Genomic DNA, 18711 nt, shown 5'->3' on the forward strand with positions numbered 1-18711 from the left:
TTGCAATGTACATTCATAATTTAATATTTTTTAATTTCAAGATATTAAGGGATACATGTACTGTTAATATGAATGAATTTTGTTACAACAGCGCCACCTGCTGGTCAGTTTCCCACCAGTCTGACCAGCAAGTAGTCAAGGAAGTTGTCAGGAGAAAGAAAGAGGCTGATGTTCTTCTGCTTAGGAATAGAATTAGAAACCTTTCTCACATCTTTCCTAAGCAGAAGAACATCAGAGCAGCCTCTTTCTTTCTCCTGACAACTTCCTTGACTACTTGCTGGTCAGACTGGTGGGAAACTGACCAGCAGGTGGCGCTGTTGTAACAAAATTCATTCATATTAACAGGACATGTATCCCTTAATATCTTGAAATGAAAAAATATTAAATTATGAATGTATATTGCAAAAGTGCTCAGACTAGCCTCCTCATCAATTTTAAATTCACTTATTTGAAGGTTTACATATCCATTAACCCCTTTATCCCTGACGGTCTGTTAACTGGCTGCCCCCTCCCAGGTGCAAAATACCCGTAAAACATGCAATGTCTGCCTCACCTAAACAAAATGTAAAAACATCCACTTACACCAAATTAAACCTGAGTTTCCCCTTCATAACTATATCCCTAACGATAATAGAGAATTATGAATTAGTTAATGAAAGGGCATTTAACTCCATTAGACATTGATGAAAACTTACCCAGCATGCTCCTCTGGGCATTGGTTTCTAACATACTTGTAGTTTTAGACTGCTGTTATCTGGGTTCAGCTGAACTTTGCGCTATCTGCAGGCAGTTAACCCTTGCGTTGCGGACTTTGACATTTATAGACAGCTGTTGAACCAAAATTCTTTTTTTTTTGTGTTTAAATCCCATCTTAATTAAAAATTACTTCCCTATTTTAACCCCCTCCCCCCACACACACACTTCCGGCTCCATGTATGACTGCTCAGGCAATAAACAGGGTTTGATACCCCTACGTAGAAGGGATTAAACCACATGAGTGTGTGTCTTGCTATAGGTATTTGGGAAAGCAATCACACTCATCATTAACAGCACAGGGATTATCAGCAGCCAATGATCATTTAGACCAAGTGTCCGTCAAGCGGATCATCATCAGCACAAAGTCTTTAGTCCTTCCCATTTCTTGCTTGTACAATCCATTTCTTCATATATTCCACTTCCAGCCCGCGAGCCAGCAGCACAGACTTGGGGTCATAGGCATTGTTTGAGCGTAAATCCAAGTGGTGAGCCCCTTCAGGAATCATAATGGAGATTAAGGAGTCACTCAAGCTCTCCTTTACACCCCCGGCCGACCATGGATCCAAACCGCCGTTACTGCAAAGGAAAATACGGTCAGCCCAGGATACTTATCAAAGGTTTATTAAGGACCATAAAACTATGAGATCCCCATGTTATTCATAAGATGATGAACCTCATGAATTGTGCTTAGTACAGGGGATACCTATGCTGCCATAGTTTTATGGGATCTCTCTGTACAGACTATGAGCAAACTTAGGGGACTGTTCCTGCTGAATTGTGCTTAGTACAGGGAATACCTATGCTGCCATAGTTTTATGGGATCTCTCTGTACAGACTATGAGCAAACTTAGGGACTGTTCCTGCTGAATTGTGCTTAGTACAGGGGATACCTATGCTGCCATAGTTTTATGGGATCTCTCTGTACAGACTATGAGCAAACTTAGGGACTGTTCCTGCTGAATTGTGCTTAGTACAGGGAATACCTATGCTGCCATAGTTTTATGGGATCTCTCTGTACAGACTATGAGCAAACTTAGGGGACTGTTCCTGCTGAATTGTGCTTAGTACAGGGGATACCTATGCTGCCATAGTTTTATGGGATCTCTCTGTACAGACTATGAGCAAACTTAGGGACTGTTCCTGCTGAATTGTGCTTAGTACAGGGGATACCTATGCTGCCATAGTTTTATGGGATCTCTCTGTACAGACTATGAGCAAACTTAGGGGACTGTTCCTGCTGAATTGTGCTTAGTACAGAGGAATACCTATACTGCCATAGTTTTATGGGATCTCTCTGTACAGGGGGCTGTTCCTGCTGATATAAGGGGAAGTCATACTAAAGCTGGACCACATAAATGCACTATGAACATGGGTTGCTTGCATAAGTACAAAGGGGCCAAACAGGAGACAAAGTAGCACCAGAGCATGTGAGAGGGGCAATCGTTTTCCTTTCATGGGGCTACAATACTCCCAGACAAAATATTACAATTAAAATGTAATGAGATTATAAAAATGAAAGCACAAAAAGAATCATATTTTAATAAAAAAAATAAAAGCATAAAGATATATGTGTGTTACTCTGTAGCGAGTGGTCGCTAGTTTCATACCTGAATATGATGTTGCTGTGTGAGCTGATGTTCTTTCCACCGTACACTGTTGTAATCCATGAGCTCCGAGGCCTCACTCCCCACTGCTTGTAACAATCATCAGAGAAAGCCTGAAAATCCCACGACTGGGGCTCAAACATGTCAGTCACCCCATCAGAGCAGAAAGGCATCACCATCTCTGTGCAAGCCTGGGGCACATATAAACCAGGTTACCATTCTGTACAGTACAGCCAATGAGCTAGAATCTCAGCTGCCATAAAGCAGGACAGGACTGCTGCTTACAATGGGGATCAGATAGGATCTGTGCAGCCACTGGGACAGAACGTTCTGTTATACAGATAGCTAGAATCTCAGCTGCCATAAAGCAGGACAGGACTGCTGCTTACAATGGGGATCAGATAGGATCTGTGCAGCCACTGGGACAGAATGTTCTGTTATACAGATAGCTAGAATCTCAGCTGCCATAAAGCAGGACAGGACTGCTGCTTACAATGGGGATCAGATAGGATCTGTGCAGCCACTGGGACAGAATGTTCTGTTATACAGATAGCTAGAATCTCAGCTGCCATAAAGCAGGACAGGACTGCTGCTTACAATGGGGATCAGATAGGATCTGCGCAGCTACTGGGACAGAATGCTCTGTTATACAGATAGCTAGAATCTCAGCTGCCATAAAGCAGGACAGGACTGCTGCTTACAATGGGGATCAGATAGGATCTGTGCAGCCACTGGGACAGAATGCTCTGTTATACAGATAGCTAGAATCTCCGCTGCCATAAAGCAGGACAGGACTGCTGCTTACAATGGGGATCAGATAGGATCTGTGCAGCCACTGGGACAGAATGTTCTGTTATACAGATAGATAGAATCTCAGCTGCCATAAAGCAGGACAGGGCTGCTGCTTACAATGGGGATCAGATAGGATCTGTGCCAATGGGACTAATATCTTCTGAAATCTCTCTTGTTTTAAAGATCAATTAATACATCTTTAAATATTCTTTGGATCTGAATTTGCTTAATTTTTTAATAGGGACAAATCTAGGATTCGGCCAAACTAAAGCCGTCTCATACTTAGCCACTAGATGGCAATCAAGAACAATAAACAGGAGTGAAAAGCAAATTTTTTGGCCAACTATCCCCACCATGATATCATTGTACATACAAACTCTTTAATATACAGGTATAGGATCCGTTATCCTAAAACCAGTTATCCAGAAAACTCAGAATTACGGAAAGGCCGTCTCCCATAGACTCCATTATTATGAAATAATTCACATTTTAAAAAATGATTACCTTTTTTCCTGTAATAATAAAACACTAGCTTGTACTTGATCCCAACTAAGATATAATTAATCCTTATTGGAAGCAGAACCAGCCAATTGGTTTTTTTTAATATCTATATGATTTTCTAGTAGACTTAAGGAATGGAGATCCAAGTTATGGAAAGACCCGTTATCCAGCAAACCCCAGGTCCTGAGAATTCTGCATAACAAGTCCCATGCCTGTGCTATGAACTTGTGGGTGAATGTAAATTGGTGATCCCCTACATCCACTTATCCATCAACAAAATCCCTGGTACTACTGCCCCCAGAATTGTGTCCCACAGAGACCCATAGATCCATAATTGGCCTGTTCCTCACCCCCAGTCATTACCTGGTAACTCCAGCCCAGGTCCCCGAGGCTCCCGGAGGCAGTGTGAGAGGTATTAAGGCACTGGGAGTCGCCGGTATAATTATAATAAACATTCACAGCCTGGAATATGTCCTGCAGCAGATCCTTGTCTCCGCTCTTGGGGTTCTTCAAGAATTTGCAAACTACCTGCATGCAAGTTATGGAATAAAAGCAAAATGAATGTCATTCTTCAGAATTGGGATAATTCCAGCCCTGTAGCTTGTGGAGCCAGTGAGAATTAAAGGGTAGGTTTGGCTTTTGCATAGTTTACCTATATACCCTTACCTGAATAGGCCAAGCAGGCAGAGGCTCCAGAAAGCTGGCGGGATAAGGATAATCCACCATGGCCAAGCTCACCCACGTCTCACTCAGCCAACCCTTGAAGCCCACAACATCCTCCTTGTTCTTTAGGGGGCAGCACAAGTGGAAAGCGTTGGAGAGCCACTGCAGCCCATCACCTAATACATGAAGGAGAGGCAGAAATATGAATGGAATCTAAAGCCTCAGGCCTGGATTATCCATTTGTTGTGGAATTATGATGAACCTTAATTTACCACCTCCTGCAAATTCCCATCAGAGTGTTATAGTCCCACCCACCGCTTCAGATGCAGGCCTCCTGTTCCACCCCCTGTAAACTGCCATCCAAGTGTTCTAGTCCCACCCACGGCTTAAGTTGCAGACTTCCTGCTCCACCCCCTGTAAACTTCCATGAGAGTATTCTAGTCCCACCCACTACTTGAGAAGCAGGCTTACTGTCCCACCCCCTGTAAACTGCCAGAGTGTTCTAGTCCCACCCACTGCTTGAGATGCAGACCTCCAGTCCCACCCCCTGTAAACTGCCACAATGTTCTAGTCCCACCCACTGCTTGAGTGGCAGGCTTCCTGTCCCATCCCCTGCAAGCTGCCTTGTCCCACCCTCTGCTTAGTTTTCTGAGTTTAACAAACTCTCTTACTCATCCTTAACGAAAATCTTGCCTGCTTTGAGAGACTTGGCACTTACTTGTTTCAGCCAACCGGTTAATGGCTGCCCACGAATTCCGGACACTTTCTGAGCATCCAGGCCCGCTCTTCTTAAAGTCATTCGTCACAATTTGGTAATATTCATTACAAGGCACTAAATCCTCAAACTGCCAGATAGGGGCGGATGATGCAATGGCCCTGAAGGACAGAAAGAAGAGTAGAGTCATAAGGGGTTGTTCACCATTGAATTAACTAGTATGACGTAGAGAGTGATTTGCACCCTAGCAACCAAACTGCTGAAATTGCAAACTGGAGAGCTGCTGAATAAAAAGCTAAATAACCACAAGTAAAAAATGAAAACCAATTGCAAATTGTCTCAGAATATCACTCTTGGAAATTGGGGGTCCTTTGGTGGCCCTTTGTAAAATTGCACTCCCCTGCTGGAAACAAAAGTCTCTCCAAGAATTTGTTTCTGCTCTTAATTAAATCTCTGCCTTTGAAACATTCCTGTTGATTCGTCACACTAACTGATTTTGGGGCTTTAAATAGATCTTACCATACAAACATATATTCTGAGGCCACATATACCACTGGAGTGCCCTGAATTGTAGAGGGTCCAAGCATGAGAACCAAGGAAATGGCTTAAAAGTAAACTCTGGAGAACCACAGCAATTTCAGTGTATTGTATACACTGAAATTGCTGTGGTTCTCCAGAATTTACTTTTAAGCTGATTTGGAAGTTTCGTGGCTTGACGGGGCTGCTACTCTGTTGAAGATACTCTGAAATACATGGAGTGAGGGACCACCAAAAATTTAAAACAAACTTTAAACCAATGAAATGGGTATAGAAGAAGGGCCTCATTCACCCCCCATTGGAGCATCTTTCTAGAGCAGAGGTCTCCAAACTGAGGGGCTGACACCACTAAAGGGGGCCCAGAGCCATGGGTGTGGATGGGCCCTGCCTAATTCCAGTAGCACTGAGATTTCAGAAAGACTGTCTATTTCATAGAAACAAAGTTTGATGGTAATTTAGGGTGAGAGGGAAAGTTCATTCGCAGAGATACAGGTATTGGTTGTGTTGACAAAGAATTTGTGCACTGTTGCTTCTAATAAAGACCCCCCCCTTTTTTGTTGGATATTTTTTTTGAAGCACTGGACTGCTAACCCTGCATGTTTCTAACCATGTTGTCAGCCCTTATTGACATGTGAAGAGAACGGCATGCAGCATGGCCAATTCATTGCTCACGGCTGGGTGTCATTAGTCACGGCACTTAGCTCCGATATCACTTTTCCACAGCTGTGCTCTGTCCCTGGGAAAAAAAGTGATTATTTCTCCTAAACAAGCTCAGAGTCCCATCAACTTACCCCACAACCACGTCTGGGTACTTCATCCTAAACCAGGCAGCCAGCATCCCACCGTAGGATCCACCTAAGGCAATGACTGGGCTGTCCTGAGCTCCTTCCGTGGTGGCTTTAAAGTATCTCAGTAGAATGGCGAAATCGGCCAAGGCCTGCTCTGATGTCAAGTAGTTTAAGTGTTTGGGATCCTAAAAAACAGTGTGAAAATACACTTAACAATATGGGTGAAGCCCATGAGCTTGTCCTGCTCCTCTCAGGCATCCATTGGATTTGAACCACATGCTAAAATTTCATTGCCCTCCCATTGACTGTGTGCCACGTAAAGCTACTTACACTGAATGCCAAATCTCCAAAGGGCATGGATTCTCCATAATAGCGATGCTCTGCAAATACCAACATGGCTCCAATCTCCTCAGCGACATCCCACATAAACCCCTAGAGAAAACCAACGGACAGTCATATAGATGTTCGTTAACACAGATTCCTTTTATTAATGGCTAGTTTAGATAAGAAGAAAGATTATTTTGATGGGCTTCTTGTGTGAAGGAGTTAAAAACCTGTTTAACCTCAAGGAGGTCCACAATATCAGCAATAGGAACTCCAGGTAAAGACCTACCAAAATCAAAGCTCACTGGTGGCACTGCCCCACCCTGTACTTACTGTATTATTACAGAACAAAGTGATGTCTCCTTCATTGCCAGTATAGAACAATATCGGACCCCCGGGTTTCTTCCAGTGGGTGGTAGAGACTAAGTAGCGCTGCTTGAAAGTGGAATCCTCATAAAAACCAAAGTGGTCGACCTGTACAAACATGGAAATTGTCACTGTTATAAAGTCTGCACAAATCAGGTTCAATTTTGGCAAAAGTAATCTACAACCATGTGTTTTAGATATCCAGGGCTAATCGGCATAATTCCACATAAAAACAACCTCAGTGTAGCCATAATAAAATGGATAGTTTTGGGGGTTTTTTTAATCAGCTGTTATCACCCCCAGAAACAAGACAGGGCTTCCTGCAGAGAAGAATAGCGAAATATTTGAAGAATAACAATCCTTAAAATCCTTTTTTGGACCCAACAATTTTGGATGAATTAAACAAATTATTTTCCATGAATGATTTTCTGAACAGTAACAATGGCAAGCTAAGAGCCCTCTTATTCTACAGTGCTGTAAAGCAAGCATGTGTCTGGCTCTAAACAAAATATTGCTCCTTATCATTTGCTCTGCTCTAGGGGGATTTTATATTGTTTGGCAGGTTTTTTTTTTTTAAATTTCATGGTCTTATTTTGAATTCAGGGATTAGAGCAAATTCAAATGCATTCACTAAATAATATAATGACAGCTTAAAAAGGAATAAGAGGTATTTAATCCCCTTGTTGCTTCCTCCCCCCCTCCCCTACAAGTAATGAGACCCTCAGGAAGTTCTGTTTCTTTGACCCCCTGATGGCATTTGAGCTTGGCTTGCCTGCTGTAAAGGATCATTTAAGCAGCTAATGGATTTATCGCTTCTTTAACGCGTGACACCAGGGTTCCTAGGGCAATTAAAGCAGCAGGGCTAACAAGAGACATCTGGGAAACTCATTGAGAGTGATATTATTCCAAAACAAGGGTGTTGGCGAGGCCTCGGTTGCTGCAAGGAAACCAGTGAAGGACTGCGGAACCTCTCAGTAGTTCTCTGCTTTACACAATGAGTAAGAAACCCCCCCACTCATGCTCATCCTGTCTCATCCATTTCCTTATTTTGCAGAGATAAAGGGAAAGAAGGATTTCCTCACCTCGCCCACACGGTGCCACCTCATTGTTTTCCAGGTCAATCCCACCCCTCCGCAAACCCTTGGGCATGACAGCCAAAGAGAACAATCAATACAATTACTTGGATCCTAAGCTATTATGTAGTACAGGGGTTAGGTCCAACCTTTGATCAGGGCCCCTGTTTTGCTCATGACAAGGTTAGAGATACAGGAAAACATTGGCCTTAGGTAAAAATCTCTCCCTACATGACCTTCAAGTTGAGTTTCAGGGGTAACTAGGGAAGCAAATGTGCAATCTCCCCATCTCTCTTCTTGTTTAATGTTAATGCCTGAAGCTTTCATCTGTAACTAACCAGTTCCAACTAGTGAAGTGCAGGACGACGAAAATACAACCCACGCCCAACCCAAACCCAATTTTTTCCACCCCGAACCCAAATCGATCAGTGCAGCAGATCTCATACTCTTCTCGTTATCAAAAGTTGCTCAGAACATGCCCAACCTACGGGTTCCACAATGCTGGGCTGACCCACACATCACTACTTCCAACAACAAGCTTCTAGCTCAGTAATTGCTATGTAAGCTATGGGTCAGGACCCAAAATTGTGTGCCTTGCAGAAAACTACCCCTGGATGGTGCGCCTTTTAAAGAAAAGAGGGTGCAGGAGTAAGTATTTGTATGGTTTCATAGCAAGCACCCAATACACAACAGCAGCTGCTGGGGTTTAATGTCAATATATTAGACGTGTAAAACTGGTAATATCATATAAATACTAAAAGAAAATTTAGAAATAGGAAAAGTGATCAAGCAATTGCACAATAATTGGGTGGAGGGTGTTTGGTTCCTCTTTAGGGCAGAGACACATGATTAGATACGGGGAGAATTAGTTGCCCGGCGATAAATCGCCTCTTCTTCGGGGCGACTAATCTCCCCAAACTGCCTCCCGCTGGCTAGAATCTAAATAGCTGGCAGAGCGCTTCATTTTCCGTAGTTTCCTCATGAGGCAACTACGGGCGACTTCGGAAAACGATGTGCATCGATTGCCATCCCAGCTGCGATTTACATACTAGCCGGCGGGAGGCAGTTTCGGGAGATTAATCGCGTAATCTCCCCGAATCTGAGCATGTGTCTCTTGCCCTTAAAGGAGAAGGAAAGTGGTTATACCAGTGAGCACCACGGAGCGATCTTCTTCCTGCTTCCTCTTTCTTCACGCGGTTACGCATACGGAGTAGAACAAAAAGGCGAACTTTAACTAAAAAGTTAGCTATTTCGTTCTACTGCGCATGCATTTGCCCGGGGAAATTTATAGAAGCCGGAAAAAGATCTCTCCGTGGTGGTCGCTAGAAAAATCCCGGGCTGGTGCAGTTTTCTGCCAATAAGAGCACCGGCCCGGGGTTTCAGGTAAGTCAATACAATCACTTGGGGGTGCCTAACATTTAACACCCCCAAGTGCAAACAGACTTTCCTTCTCCTTTAAGCTAATGCCAAGCAGTATGAAGTATGCACATGCAATGGGGGGTGTCACAAACAGATGCAATCAAGGGACCAGCAGCCACCTGGAAAAAAAACTATGGAATAAATGCCTCGCCCCACCACCTTGGAACAATGTTTTGAAGCAGAATTCTCTTCCAACAGCAGCGACTTGGAGCAGAATCCCAAAGGAAACACACGTCACCTTTCCAGAAAGCAGATGGACAACTAATCAAGAGGGAAGAGCTACAGATGGACAAACAAACTCATCCTCTGTTCTGAATTCAGAAGAAAAACAAAATAAACGCTGATAATCCTCCAGAGCCCTCTCTTTGTTTCATCCACAAATATAACAAAACACCAAGAAATCTGGTGTCCAGACACATAAAACCTCTCCACTGGAGATGGACTTGTTATCTTTGAGCCTGGAGCTACACGGGTGATACTGATCCATTAAAATGACTGATCTAAAAAGTCACGATTAGGAAACCCGCTAAAATGTGTCCCACACTGCAACTTCTACCTGTGATTTCAAGTGTTGTGGACAAGTTATATGGGCTACTACAGTGATCCCCAACCAGTGGCTCATGAGCAACATGCTCACCAACCCCTTGGATGTTGCTCCCAGTGACCTCAAAGCAGGAGCTTATTTTTGAATTCCAGGCTGTTAAGCAGATTTTGGTTGTATAAAAACCAGGTGTATTGCTAAACAGAGCCTTCTGTAGGTTGTCAGTCCACATAGAGGCTACCGAATAGCCAATAACAGCCCTTATTTGGCACCCCAGGAATATTTTTCATGCTTGTGTTGCTCCCCAACTCTTTTTACATCTGAATATTGCTCACAGGTAAAAAAAAAGGTTGGGGACCTCAAGGCTACGATGTGCTTATGATCAGTGAGACATCAAGGCAGATGGGTAAACATACAAGTAGTGGTGTATGCCTCTATACTTGAAAGAAAAGATTGAAGAAAAAGAAAAGTCATGATAAATGGTCCCTCACTGGGACAGCCCCCAGTCCAAGGGTTGTCAAGTAATTTTTCAAAATGCAGAATTCAAAGTGGGGTGAGGTCCATTTGCTAGTAAATAAGTAGCTCAGGTTTTGAAAAAGTAAAAAGGCTTTATTAGGACATACAAGAAGCCTAACGCGTTTCATACCTAAATGGGTACTTACTAATTTACTGCCCATTTAGGCACGAAATGCATTAGCCTTCTTGTATGTCCTAATCAAGGCAGATGGGTACAACAATCACACAATCACACCACATGGCCTTTTCTCTTCCAACTCAACTTCCAGGCCGTTTTGGAGGACAACTCCTTGCCACAGGTAAATAGAAGCACATACTGCTGTCTACGATCTACTTTTGGATCACCGTGGTGCAACCCACTGAGTAGTGTCATCAGTTCCCAAACCTGATAAATACTATTAACTGTTAGGAAGCTCCAAGCAAATATCTACCAACCTGGAGGCCAAAAAATATTTAGTAGGACAGAGATACAGAACTGATTTTCAGGCAGGCTTCTGCTCATTGGACCTTTCCTTGCTACTCACTGGTGCTCCAGACAACTCACATTCACTACACCACCCCCTCTCCTGCACGTATGACTGGCAGCAGAACCAGAACTAAGTGTAGGTATGCAGAATGGGTAAGTGCCCAGTACCCTGTCTCAATCCAATTTGGCTACCCAAGCCTTGGGCCTAATAAGACAGATCCTATCAGCCTATAGTGACCTACCCTAAATATTTGGCTGTTTGGTCAGCCGCATTTACAGACCAATATGATGCTGACTTGGTCTGGAGTCGGTAAGTTTTATCGGCCTATTAATGTCCAGCTTAACCTGCGTTCACCCACCCACTATTCCATATAACAGGGTTTACATTGCTTTGTGAATATGGCTCATATGTGAATATCAAAATTAGCATTCGGTCCAGACATTTTACGTGCTTGTAGATCCAACCGTGGAATTAAACTGCTATTTGGTTGCTAGTGCTTAATTACCCTAGTAACCAGAGAACGGGGAAAAAAAGGCAGAATGTAAGGGGCTGAACAGAAAGATAAGCAGTAACTATAAAACTGAAGCCTCATGGTCAGTTTGTAATTTCATCTTTGGGGTCAGCGACCCCAACAACCAGATAGTTCTTTCAGTTGGAGACTGGGACAAGGCAGAATATGAATAATTTGAAAACTATGAAGATTATAAAAAAAAAAAAAAAAAAAAAAAGATTGATTGGCACAGGTCCATCTATAACCACTCACTGGGATCAAGAGAATTTGTAGCTATAGTACTTAAGCCTTTGAAGGGTTAATGTGACAGTCGCCTTGAAGGCTCATTAAGAGAGTGGAGGAAGCTGGCAGTTAGGTAGAAAAGAAAGGAAATGAGGCAGGTTTCCCGCTCGGGACTGAAAGTTACAAATCTGCTGTGTGACCCGGTGCGAGAGTGTATAAATATATCATTTCACTGGCCGCCCCAAACAAGTACTTCCTTATATCACTGAATTGCCAAACAAACTCCATTGTCTTCATCAAGCCCTTTGTTTGGATTGCACTATTGTGCTCTTCATTAGGAGCCTGCCAAATCCATTAGCCGGCCTCATTAGAGCCACCGTTTCACAGCTCTGAATCACTGCTCTGGGGAACAAACAGACTCACTGTGTGGCTGCTCCGCTGGGGTTCCTTACAAACAATCGCCCCAATTGGGTCACATTTCTACTGGACATCAACGGCTTAAAGGGAATATAAACCCAAACAGAAAAATGTCCTTCTCGGCAATTTTCCAGTATCATTGAAAACATTTCAAAGGCTTTGAATTAATCTGTCTGAAGTTATATAAAGCCCAGTTCTGACATAAACATAAACTTGGAACACGTTCCTGTTTTCGGGCACTTTCGGAAAGTCTTGTGACAGTAACTCGGATAAAAGGGACAGTGACTCATTTTAGATGTAATTCTTATGCGGATCAGAAAGCTGAGGAGCCCTGGGATCTGATCAGTATTGGGCCTGGCTGTGCTTTAAAAGAGAACTAAAACTAAAGAAGAAGCTAGAAATGTTGCACATGATGTTTTGTGCTTCTGTACCAGCCCAAGGCAACCACAGCCCTTTAGCAGTAAAGATCTGTGTCTCCAAAGATGCCCCAGTAGCTCCCCATCTTCTTTTCTGCTGATTCACTGCACATGCTCTGTGCTGCTGTCACTTACTGAGCTTAGGGACCCACTCACAATATACAGTACACATAGAATAGAAATGTCACAATATAAGGCTGATTAGTAATTAATACACATAATTACTACATGGCAGCACAGAAACCAGTGCAATTAGCATCAGAATTGAATAATCAGCAAACCTGTAGCATCAGCTTATATTACAGCCAGGGAAGCTCATTTTCTGCTGGATAATTAGTGACGAGCCCTAAGCTTAGCTTCTCAACAGCCAATCAGAGCCCACTGAGCATGTGAGTGTCACAGACACTTTCCAAGATGGTGACCCCCTGTGACAAGTTTGAAGTCCTGGATCATTGCTGCTATTGACAAGCTCAAACTTTAGCCTCGTGCAATAAGTTCACTATATAAAATAGGACATTTTTAGCCATGTTCATTTTTAGGGTTTAGTTCTCATTTAAGGCCCATTGTGTGAGCTTTAGCCTATAGGGGATTCCATGAGAATGGGACGTTTAGGAGCGAAACTGGTTTCTTTACACTTTATAAATCCCACATTAGAGAAGCTGTGAATGTCTTGAAAACAGATCCCAATCCATGGGGGGTTAAAACAAGATTCTGTGCCCAACTGGTTAACAGGCGGAGTTATGTAGAAGTGGCAGTCCATAAAGCTTTCACATTGCCCTGCCTAATCCCTAGAGGTGCAGGAGGTTTAATGTTGCCTTTAAGCCTTCACTTCATTCTGAGGTTATTTCTGCTGATATCAAATTACTAAAGGGAAAATTTAGGAGGACGTGAAGCTGAACTCTGCCCAGCACCGTTCTGCTCCATTTCCCATTCACATTCCACTGGAGTTTTTTCCATGCATGGCCGGCTGTAAGGTGGTTTGTTTTAAAATCTTGGGTTGGGCCCCAACCAATGAGGCTGCACCAATTAGTAATCAGCACTTCATAGAGACTATATTATTGATATCAGTCCCTGCCCCAGTGGAGCTTACGATCTAAGGTTCTGAACCCATCTGCACATACTCTGTGGTTAATTTCGGAAGGGCCAAAGTTTCTGGATGAAGCAAAAAAGAAGATCTATTCTTGTTTATGATGTAAATGGCACCTGGATAATTCCAGAGGCAGGAGGGATGTACCTGGCTGATTATTCTCCAGTTTGGTGATGGATACTTGGATAAACACCAATAGCCCATTTGGGCAGATCTGAAGAACACTGGGAGGTTGCGTCCCTGGTCTCCTGTTGCTTTGCACGGCGGGAGGAATAATAAATTCGGATAATCAGTACAGACAAACTGCAAAATGATAGGGTATCAGACCATCATGGTGAAACTGTCTCCAAAGGTTCCACACATTGTCTTGGTCATAGAGTTCAAGAAAACAGGTGTCACAGTACAAATAAAGGAAAATTATGGAGAAAATATGGCATTGACTTTAACGCATTAATGACAAAAAAGTCGCCATAAGAAAAAAAACACCCATTGACTTTAATGTATTTGCAGTGATAAAAATTGACGCGCATAAAACAGGCATTAACTTCCATGCGTTTTGTGAACATTTTCTGCAAAGTGAAACGAGACAGATTCGCTCATCACTACTGATGCTTTGAGCTTTGCCTATATCAAGCAAGGGCCAATTGCAAGTGTGTCCTGTTCTGGGCCCCAGTGAGTTGGTATGGGATACAGAGGGTTAATGGCATCAAGAAAGGAACAAGAGCAGAAGATATGACATGTGGCAGTACCAGATATATAGAAACATTGGGGTAACAGTCACCCTGCTATAGTTCCAGGGGTACCCAGGGCACAAATTAGCACTCACCCCAAATCTCCCCCTAACTGACCTTCAGACTGGGCCCCCTTAGCTCATAACAAGGTTACAGATATATAGAAACATTGGGGTAACAGTCACCCTGCTATAGTTCCAGGGGTACCCAGGGCACAAATAAGCACTCACCCCAAATCTCCCCCTAACTGGCCTTCAGACTGGGTCCCCTTAGCTCATAACAAGGTTACAGATATATAGAAACATTGGGGTAACAGTCACCCTGCTATAGTTCCAGGGGTACCCAGGGCACAAATAAACACACCCCAAATCTCCCCCTAACTGACCTTCAGACTGGGCCCCCTTAGCTCATAACAAGGTTACAGATATATAGAAACATTGGGGTAACAGTCACCCTGCTATAGTTCCAGGAGTACCCAGGGTACAAATAAGCACTCACCCCAAATCTCCCTCTAACCGACATTCAGACTGGGCCCCCTTAGCTCATAACAAGGTTACAGATATATAGAAACATTGGGGTGTCACCCTGCTATAGTTCCAGGGGTACCCAGGGTACAAATAAGCACTCACCCCAAATCTCCCCCTAACTGGCCTTCAGACTGGGCCCCCTTAGCTCATAACAAGGTTACACATATATATATAGAAACACTGGGGTAACAGTCACCCTGCTATAGTTCCAGGGGTACCCAGGGAACTCACCCCAAATCTGACTCATGAAACAATGTAGAAATACAAGATGAATAAAACGCCTGGAGAAGAACTGGCTTCTGCTACATTATAACAAAACATATTTCGGGTGGAGGATCGCTGCAGCAGAGTCAGATCTCAGGTTACTGTATCCCGCCCCCCAGATTTATTACATACAGATGATAACTGGGGAACACGCAGAAGAGCCAATAATATTGGATTGTTACAGGGAAGTGACCCCCAAGCACAGATCATGTGACTGAACACGTGAGTGAGGAACATCCCATGTCAGCAGATGTAACTTGCACTCGGCACTGGATTCAGCTGCTGAAAAACAACTTGCGAAATCCAGGAAGTAGGAGCTTCCCTTTAATCTGCACTGGGTGCCAATCACTGGGTGCCAATCACTGGGTGCCAATCACTGGGTGCCAATCACTGGGTGCCAATCACTGGGTGCTGTGTGTGCGCATGGGGTTTAGGTGTTTAGAATAAGGGTGGCACTTAGTAAAGACCAATAGAGATGTGCTGCCTGGGGAGCAGGGTTATAGTTCAGCATAGTTAAGTACTAACTAATAATCAGACAGGGGTAACTTATACCTGCCTGGGGTGTAGAGATCGGTGGCTTGTATGGCTTCAGATCAGGGGGGCTGTTCTATATTACAAGCAATGGACCAATCAGATGGAGGCTGGAGGGGTCAGTACTTAGTGCAGCAGCCAATAGGGTGACACTGACACTGGAGCAGAGGGAAGAGAATGGGGTGTAGGGGCTGGTGACAGTGACTCTGCCAGTCTGGAGATCCAGAGGATTAAATGAATGAGCCGCCTGATGTACCCAAGTGAGATTATCTGTAATCGGGGCTGAAAGTTATTTCATATTCCCTGGGAGGGGCTGACTGGCTGTATAGTAGGGATGCACCAAATCCACTATTTTGGATTCGTCCGAATCCTTCACAAAAGATTCGGCCGAATACCGAATACAGGGCAGAAGGATTCAGCAGAATCCGAATCCTGCTGAAAAAGGCTGAATCCTGACCGAATCCCAAACCGAATTCCGGATTCGGTGCATCCCTACTGTATAGGGAATGTCAGTGGGTGATTATGGAGGAGAAGGGGCCAGTGCTATGGGAGTGTCTGGGAGTGTGGGGGTTAGTGGATGGTGCAGGCGTTAGTGGATGGTGCAGGGGTTAGTGGATGGTGCAGGGGTTAGTGGATGGTGCAGGGTTAGTGGATGGTGCAGGGGTTAGTGGATGGTGCAGGGGTTAGTGGATGGTGCAGGGGTTAGTGGATGGTGCAGGGGTTAGTGGATGGTGCAGGGGTTAGTGGATGGTGCAGGGGTTAGTGGATGGTGCAGGGGTTAGTGGATGGTGCAGGGGTTAGTGGATGGTGCAGGGGTTAGTGGATGGTGCAGGGGTTAGTGGATGGTGCAGGGGTTAGTGGATGGTGCAGGGTTAGAGGATGGTGCAGGGTTAGAGGATGGTGCAGGGGTTAGAGGATGGTGCAGGGGTTAGAGGATGGTGCAGGGGTTAGAGGATGGTGCAGGGGTTTAGAGGATGGTGCAGGGGTTAGAGAATGGTGCAGGGGTTAGAGAATGGTGCAGGGGTTAGAGAATGGTGCAGGAGTTAGTGGGTGGTGCAGGAGTTAGTGGGTGGTGCAGGAGTTAGTGGGTGGTGCAGGAGTTAGAGGGAGGTGCAGGAGACTATGTAAGTGCCTGGGCGCAGGTATTAGGGCAGAGTTACATTTGTGCTGGGGCTGTGGGTGCTACTGTGTATGGGGCTGTGGGTGGGCTCAGGTGATGCCAGAAGGTGATGTGGCAGGTGGGGGGGGGGTGTCTGGGGCGCAGGTGATTGAGTGGGAGGAGCAGAGGGGAGGAGGGAGCTGCTGTAGGTCGGGTGCAGGGGGAGGGGAGGGTGTCGCTGAGTGACTTACCTGCTGGTTGAAGTAGTAGGTCTCGTAGCTGAGTCCCGGGCTGGTGCTACTGTCATACCGCTGGCCTGAACCCAACTGCCGGGAGAGGCGGAAGGAACGAGCAGCCGAGATGAGCAGCAGGTTCCAGACAAGGAAGAGGCAGGAGGACAGGGGAGAGCTCACCCCACCAACCCCTACAGATGCCATCCCGGTCTGTGCTCGGAGATCGGGGATTCCCTGCGCTAACTGCCAGCTAGGAGAGTGGGGCGGAGCCAGCAGTGGGAGGGAACAGTGGCCCTTCCCCTTTAACACGTTCTTCTCCATGCGGTAGAACTACAGAAGCAATAAGTGATCGCTCGTGTGGAATTCTGGGAGATGTAAATCCCTACATGCAAGTCTGTAATCTCCTAGGGAATGCTGGGTAGTTCTGTAGCTACTGAGCCAAAAACAGCAAATCCCCCACACGTTAAAGAGGAAGTTCACCTTCACATTAATTTTTAAATAGATCTAATCGTTACTATTGGTCTTTATTTTTTTTAAATTATTCTTTAGAGAAAAAGCCCAGGCAGACTTATTCGCTTTTATTCTTATTATTGTTTTATTGCATATATTTTATTCTTCTGTTTTGACTTTCAAAAATGTGTCCTGGTTGCTAGAGTAAATAACCCCTAGCAACCACACAATAGTTTAAGCCTGGGAGTTTATCTCAGAATTCTGCTGTCAACACACTAAATGCACATTGATTTCCATCTGTCCCTTGTTTTTATCAGCTTTACTACAAGTATTTCAAGGATCTTGATGAGGAGTCATTCTTAAAGGGGAACTCCACCCAAAAAAACTGTTCTCTTTGTTTGTGTTTTGCTTGTTGAAACAAAAATGGAATTCTGTGCCACTTCCTAATGTACATTCATTACTAAAGCAGTTTCTGTTTGTTTCTAGTCTCTGCACTGCTGATTCTGACACCTGAAACAATGTTGCAAGCCGTCTAATTAACAGACCTGGATAGGAACCGACGCCTGTTACATTGTATTAAGACCCAGATACCAGCAAGGGATAAACAAATATCACCAAAACTAGCTTTTGGGGTTTTTATAATGTTTACATGATTTTCTACTACAGCGACAAATCTCTTCTTCGGGCGACTACTCTCCCCAAATGCCTTCCTGCCAGCAAGAATTCGAATCACTGGCGGGATTGTATACTTAACGATTTGCCCAAAGATGCCTCACGAGGAAACTTTGGGTGATTTCATAAAACCAAAGCGATTCGTATGCCATCCCGCGGTGAATCACATTCTTGCCAGTGGTATTTCCGAAAGATTAGTCGCCTGAAGAAGAGGAAATTTGTTGCTGGGCAACTAATTTCCTCCGAAACTTTAACGTGTGCCACTAGCCTAAAGGAAATACATTACGTATTTTATGCAAGTATAGGACCTGTTATCCAAAATGCTCGGGACCTGAGGTTTTCCGAATAAGGGATCTATCTGTAGTCTAGATCTTCATGCCTTAAGTCTACTAGAAAATCATATAAACATTAAATAAACCCAATAGACTGGTTTTTCTTCCAATAAGGATTAATTATATCTTAGTTGGGATCAAGTACAAGCTACGTTTT

General features: G+C 44.2%; 1 protein-coding gene across 1 annotated transcript; it reads right to left on the reverse strand.

Moving 5' to 3' along the window:
• Positions 1-474: 474 nt before the first annotated feature.
• Positions 475-17436, reverse strand: prcp.S (prolylcarboxypeptidase S homeolog). Its single transcript, XM_018250382.2, has 9 exons — positions 17119-17436; positions 7014-7154; positions 6687-6788; positions 6360-6541; positions 5035-5192; positions 4320-4492; positions 4017-4181; positions 2364-2551; positions 475-1332 (listed from the first exon to the last, which is right to left on the reverse strand). Exons 1-9 carry the CDS (start codon positions 17419-17421, stop codon positions 1125-1127), a joined length of 1620 nt encoding a protein of 539 aa, XP_018105871.1. The 5' UTR covers positions 17422-17436; the 3' UTR covers positions 475-1124.
• Between the last annotated feature and the right edge of the window lie 1275 nt (positions 17437-18711).

This window comes from Xenopus laevis, chromosome 2S, assembly GCF_017654675.1.
Source record: "Xenopus laevis strain J_2021 chromosome 2S, Xenopus_laevis_v10.1, whole genome shotgun sequence".
In the NCBI taxonomy this organism is placed as follows: domain Eukaryota; kingdom Metazoa; phylum Chordata; class Amphibia; order Anura; family Pipidae; genus Xenopus; species Xenopus laevis.

Bases quoted from the DNA above. Each gene is read 5' to 3' on its own strand.
- prcp.S (XM_018250382.2), bottom strand. From the start codon at position 17,421: ATGGAGAAGAACGTGTTAAAGGGGAAGGGCCACTGTTCCCTCCCACTG. The intron at 6,542-6,686 runs GTAAGTAGCTTT...ACTGTTTTTTAG, and splicing joins TTGGAGATTTGGCATTCAGT to GATCCCAAACACTTAAACTA. The intron at 1,333-2,363 runs GTATGAAACTAG...TTTCCTTTGCAG, and splicing joins CACAGCAACATCATATTCAG to TAACGGCGGTTTGGATCCAT.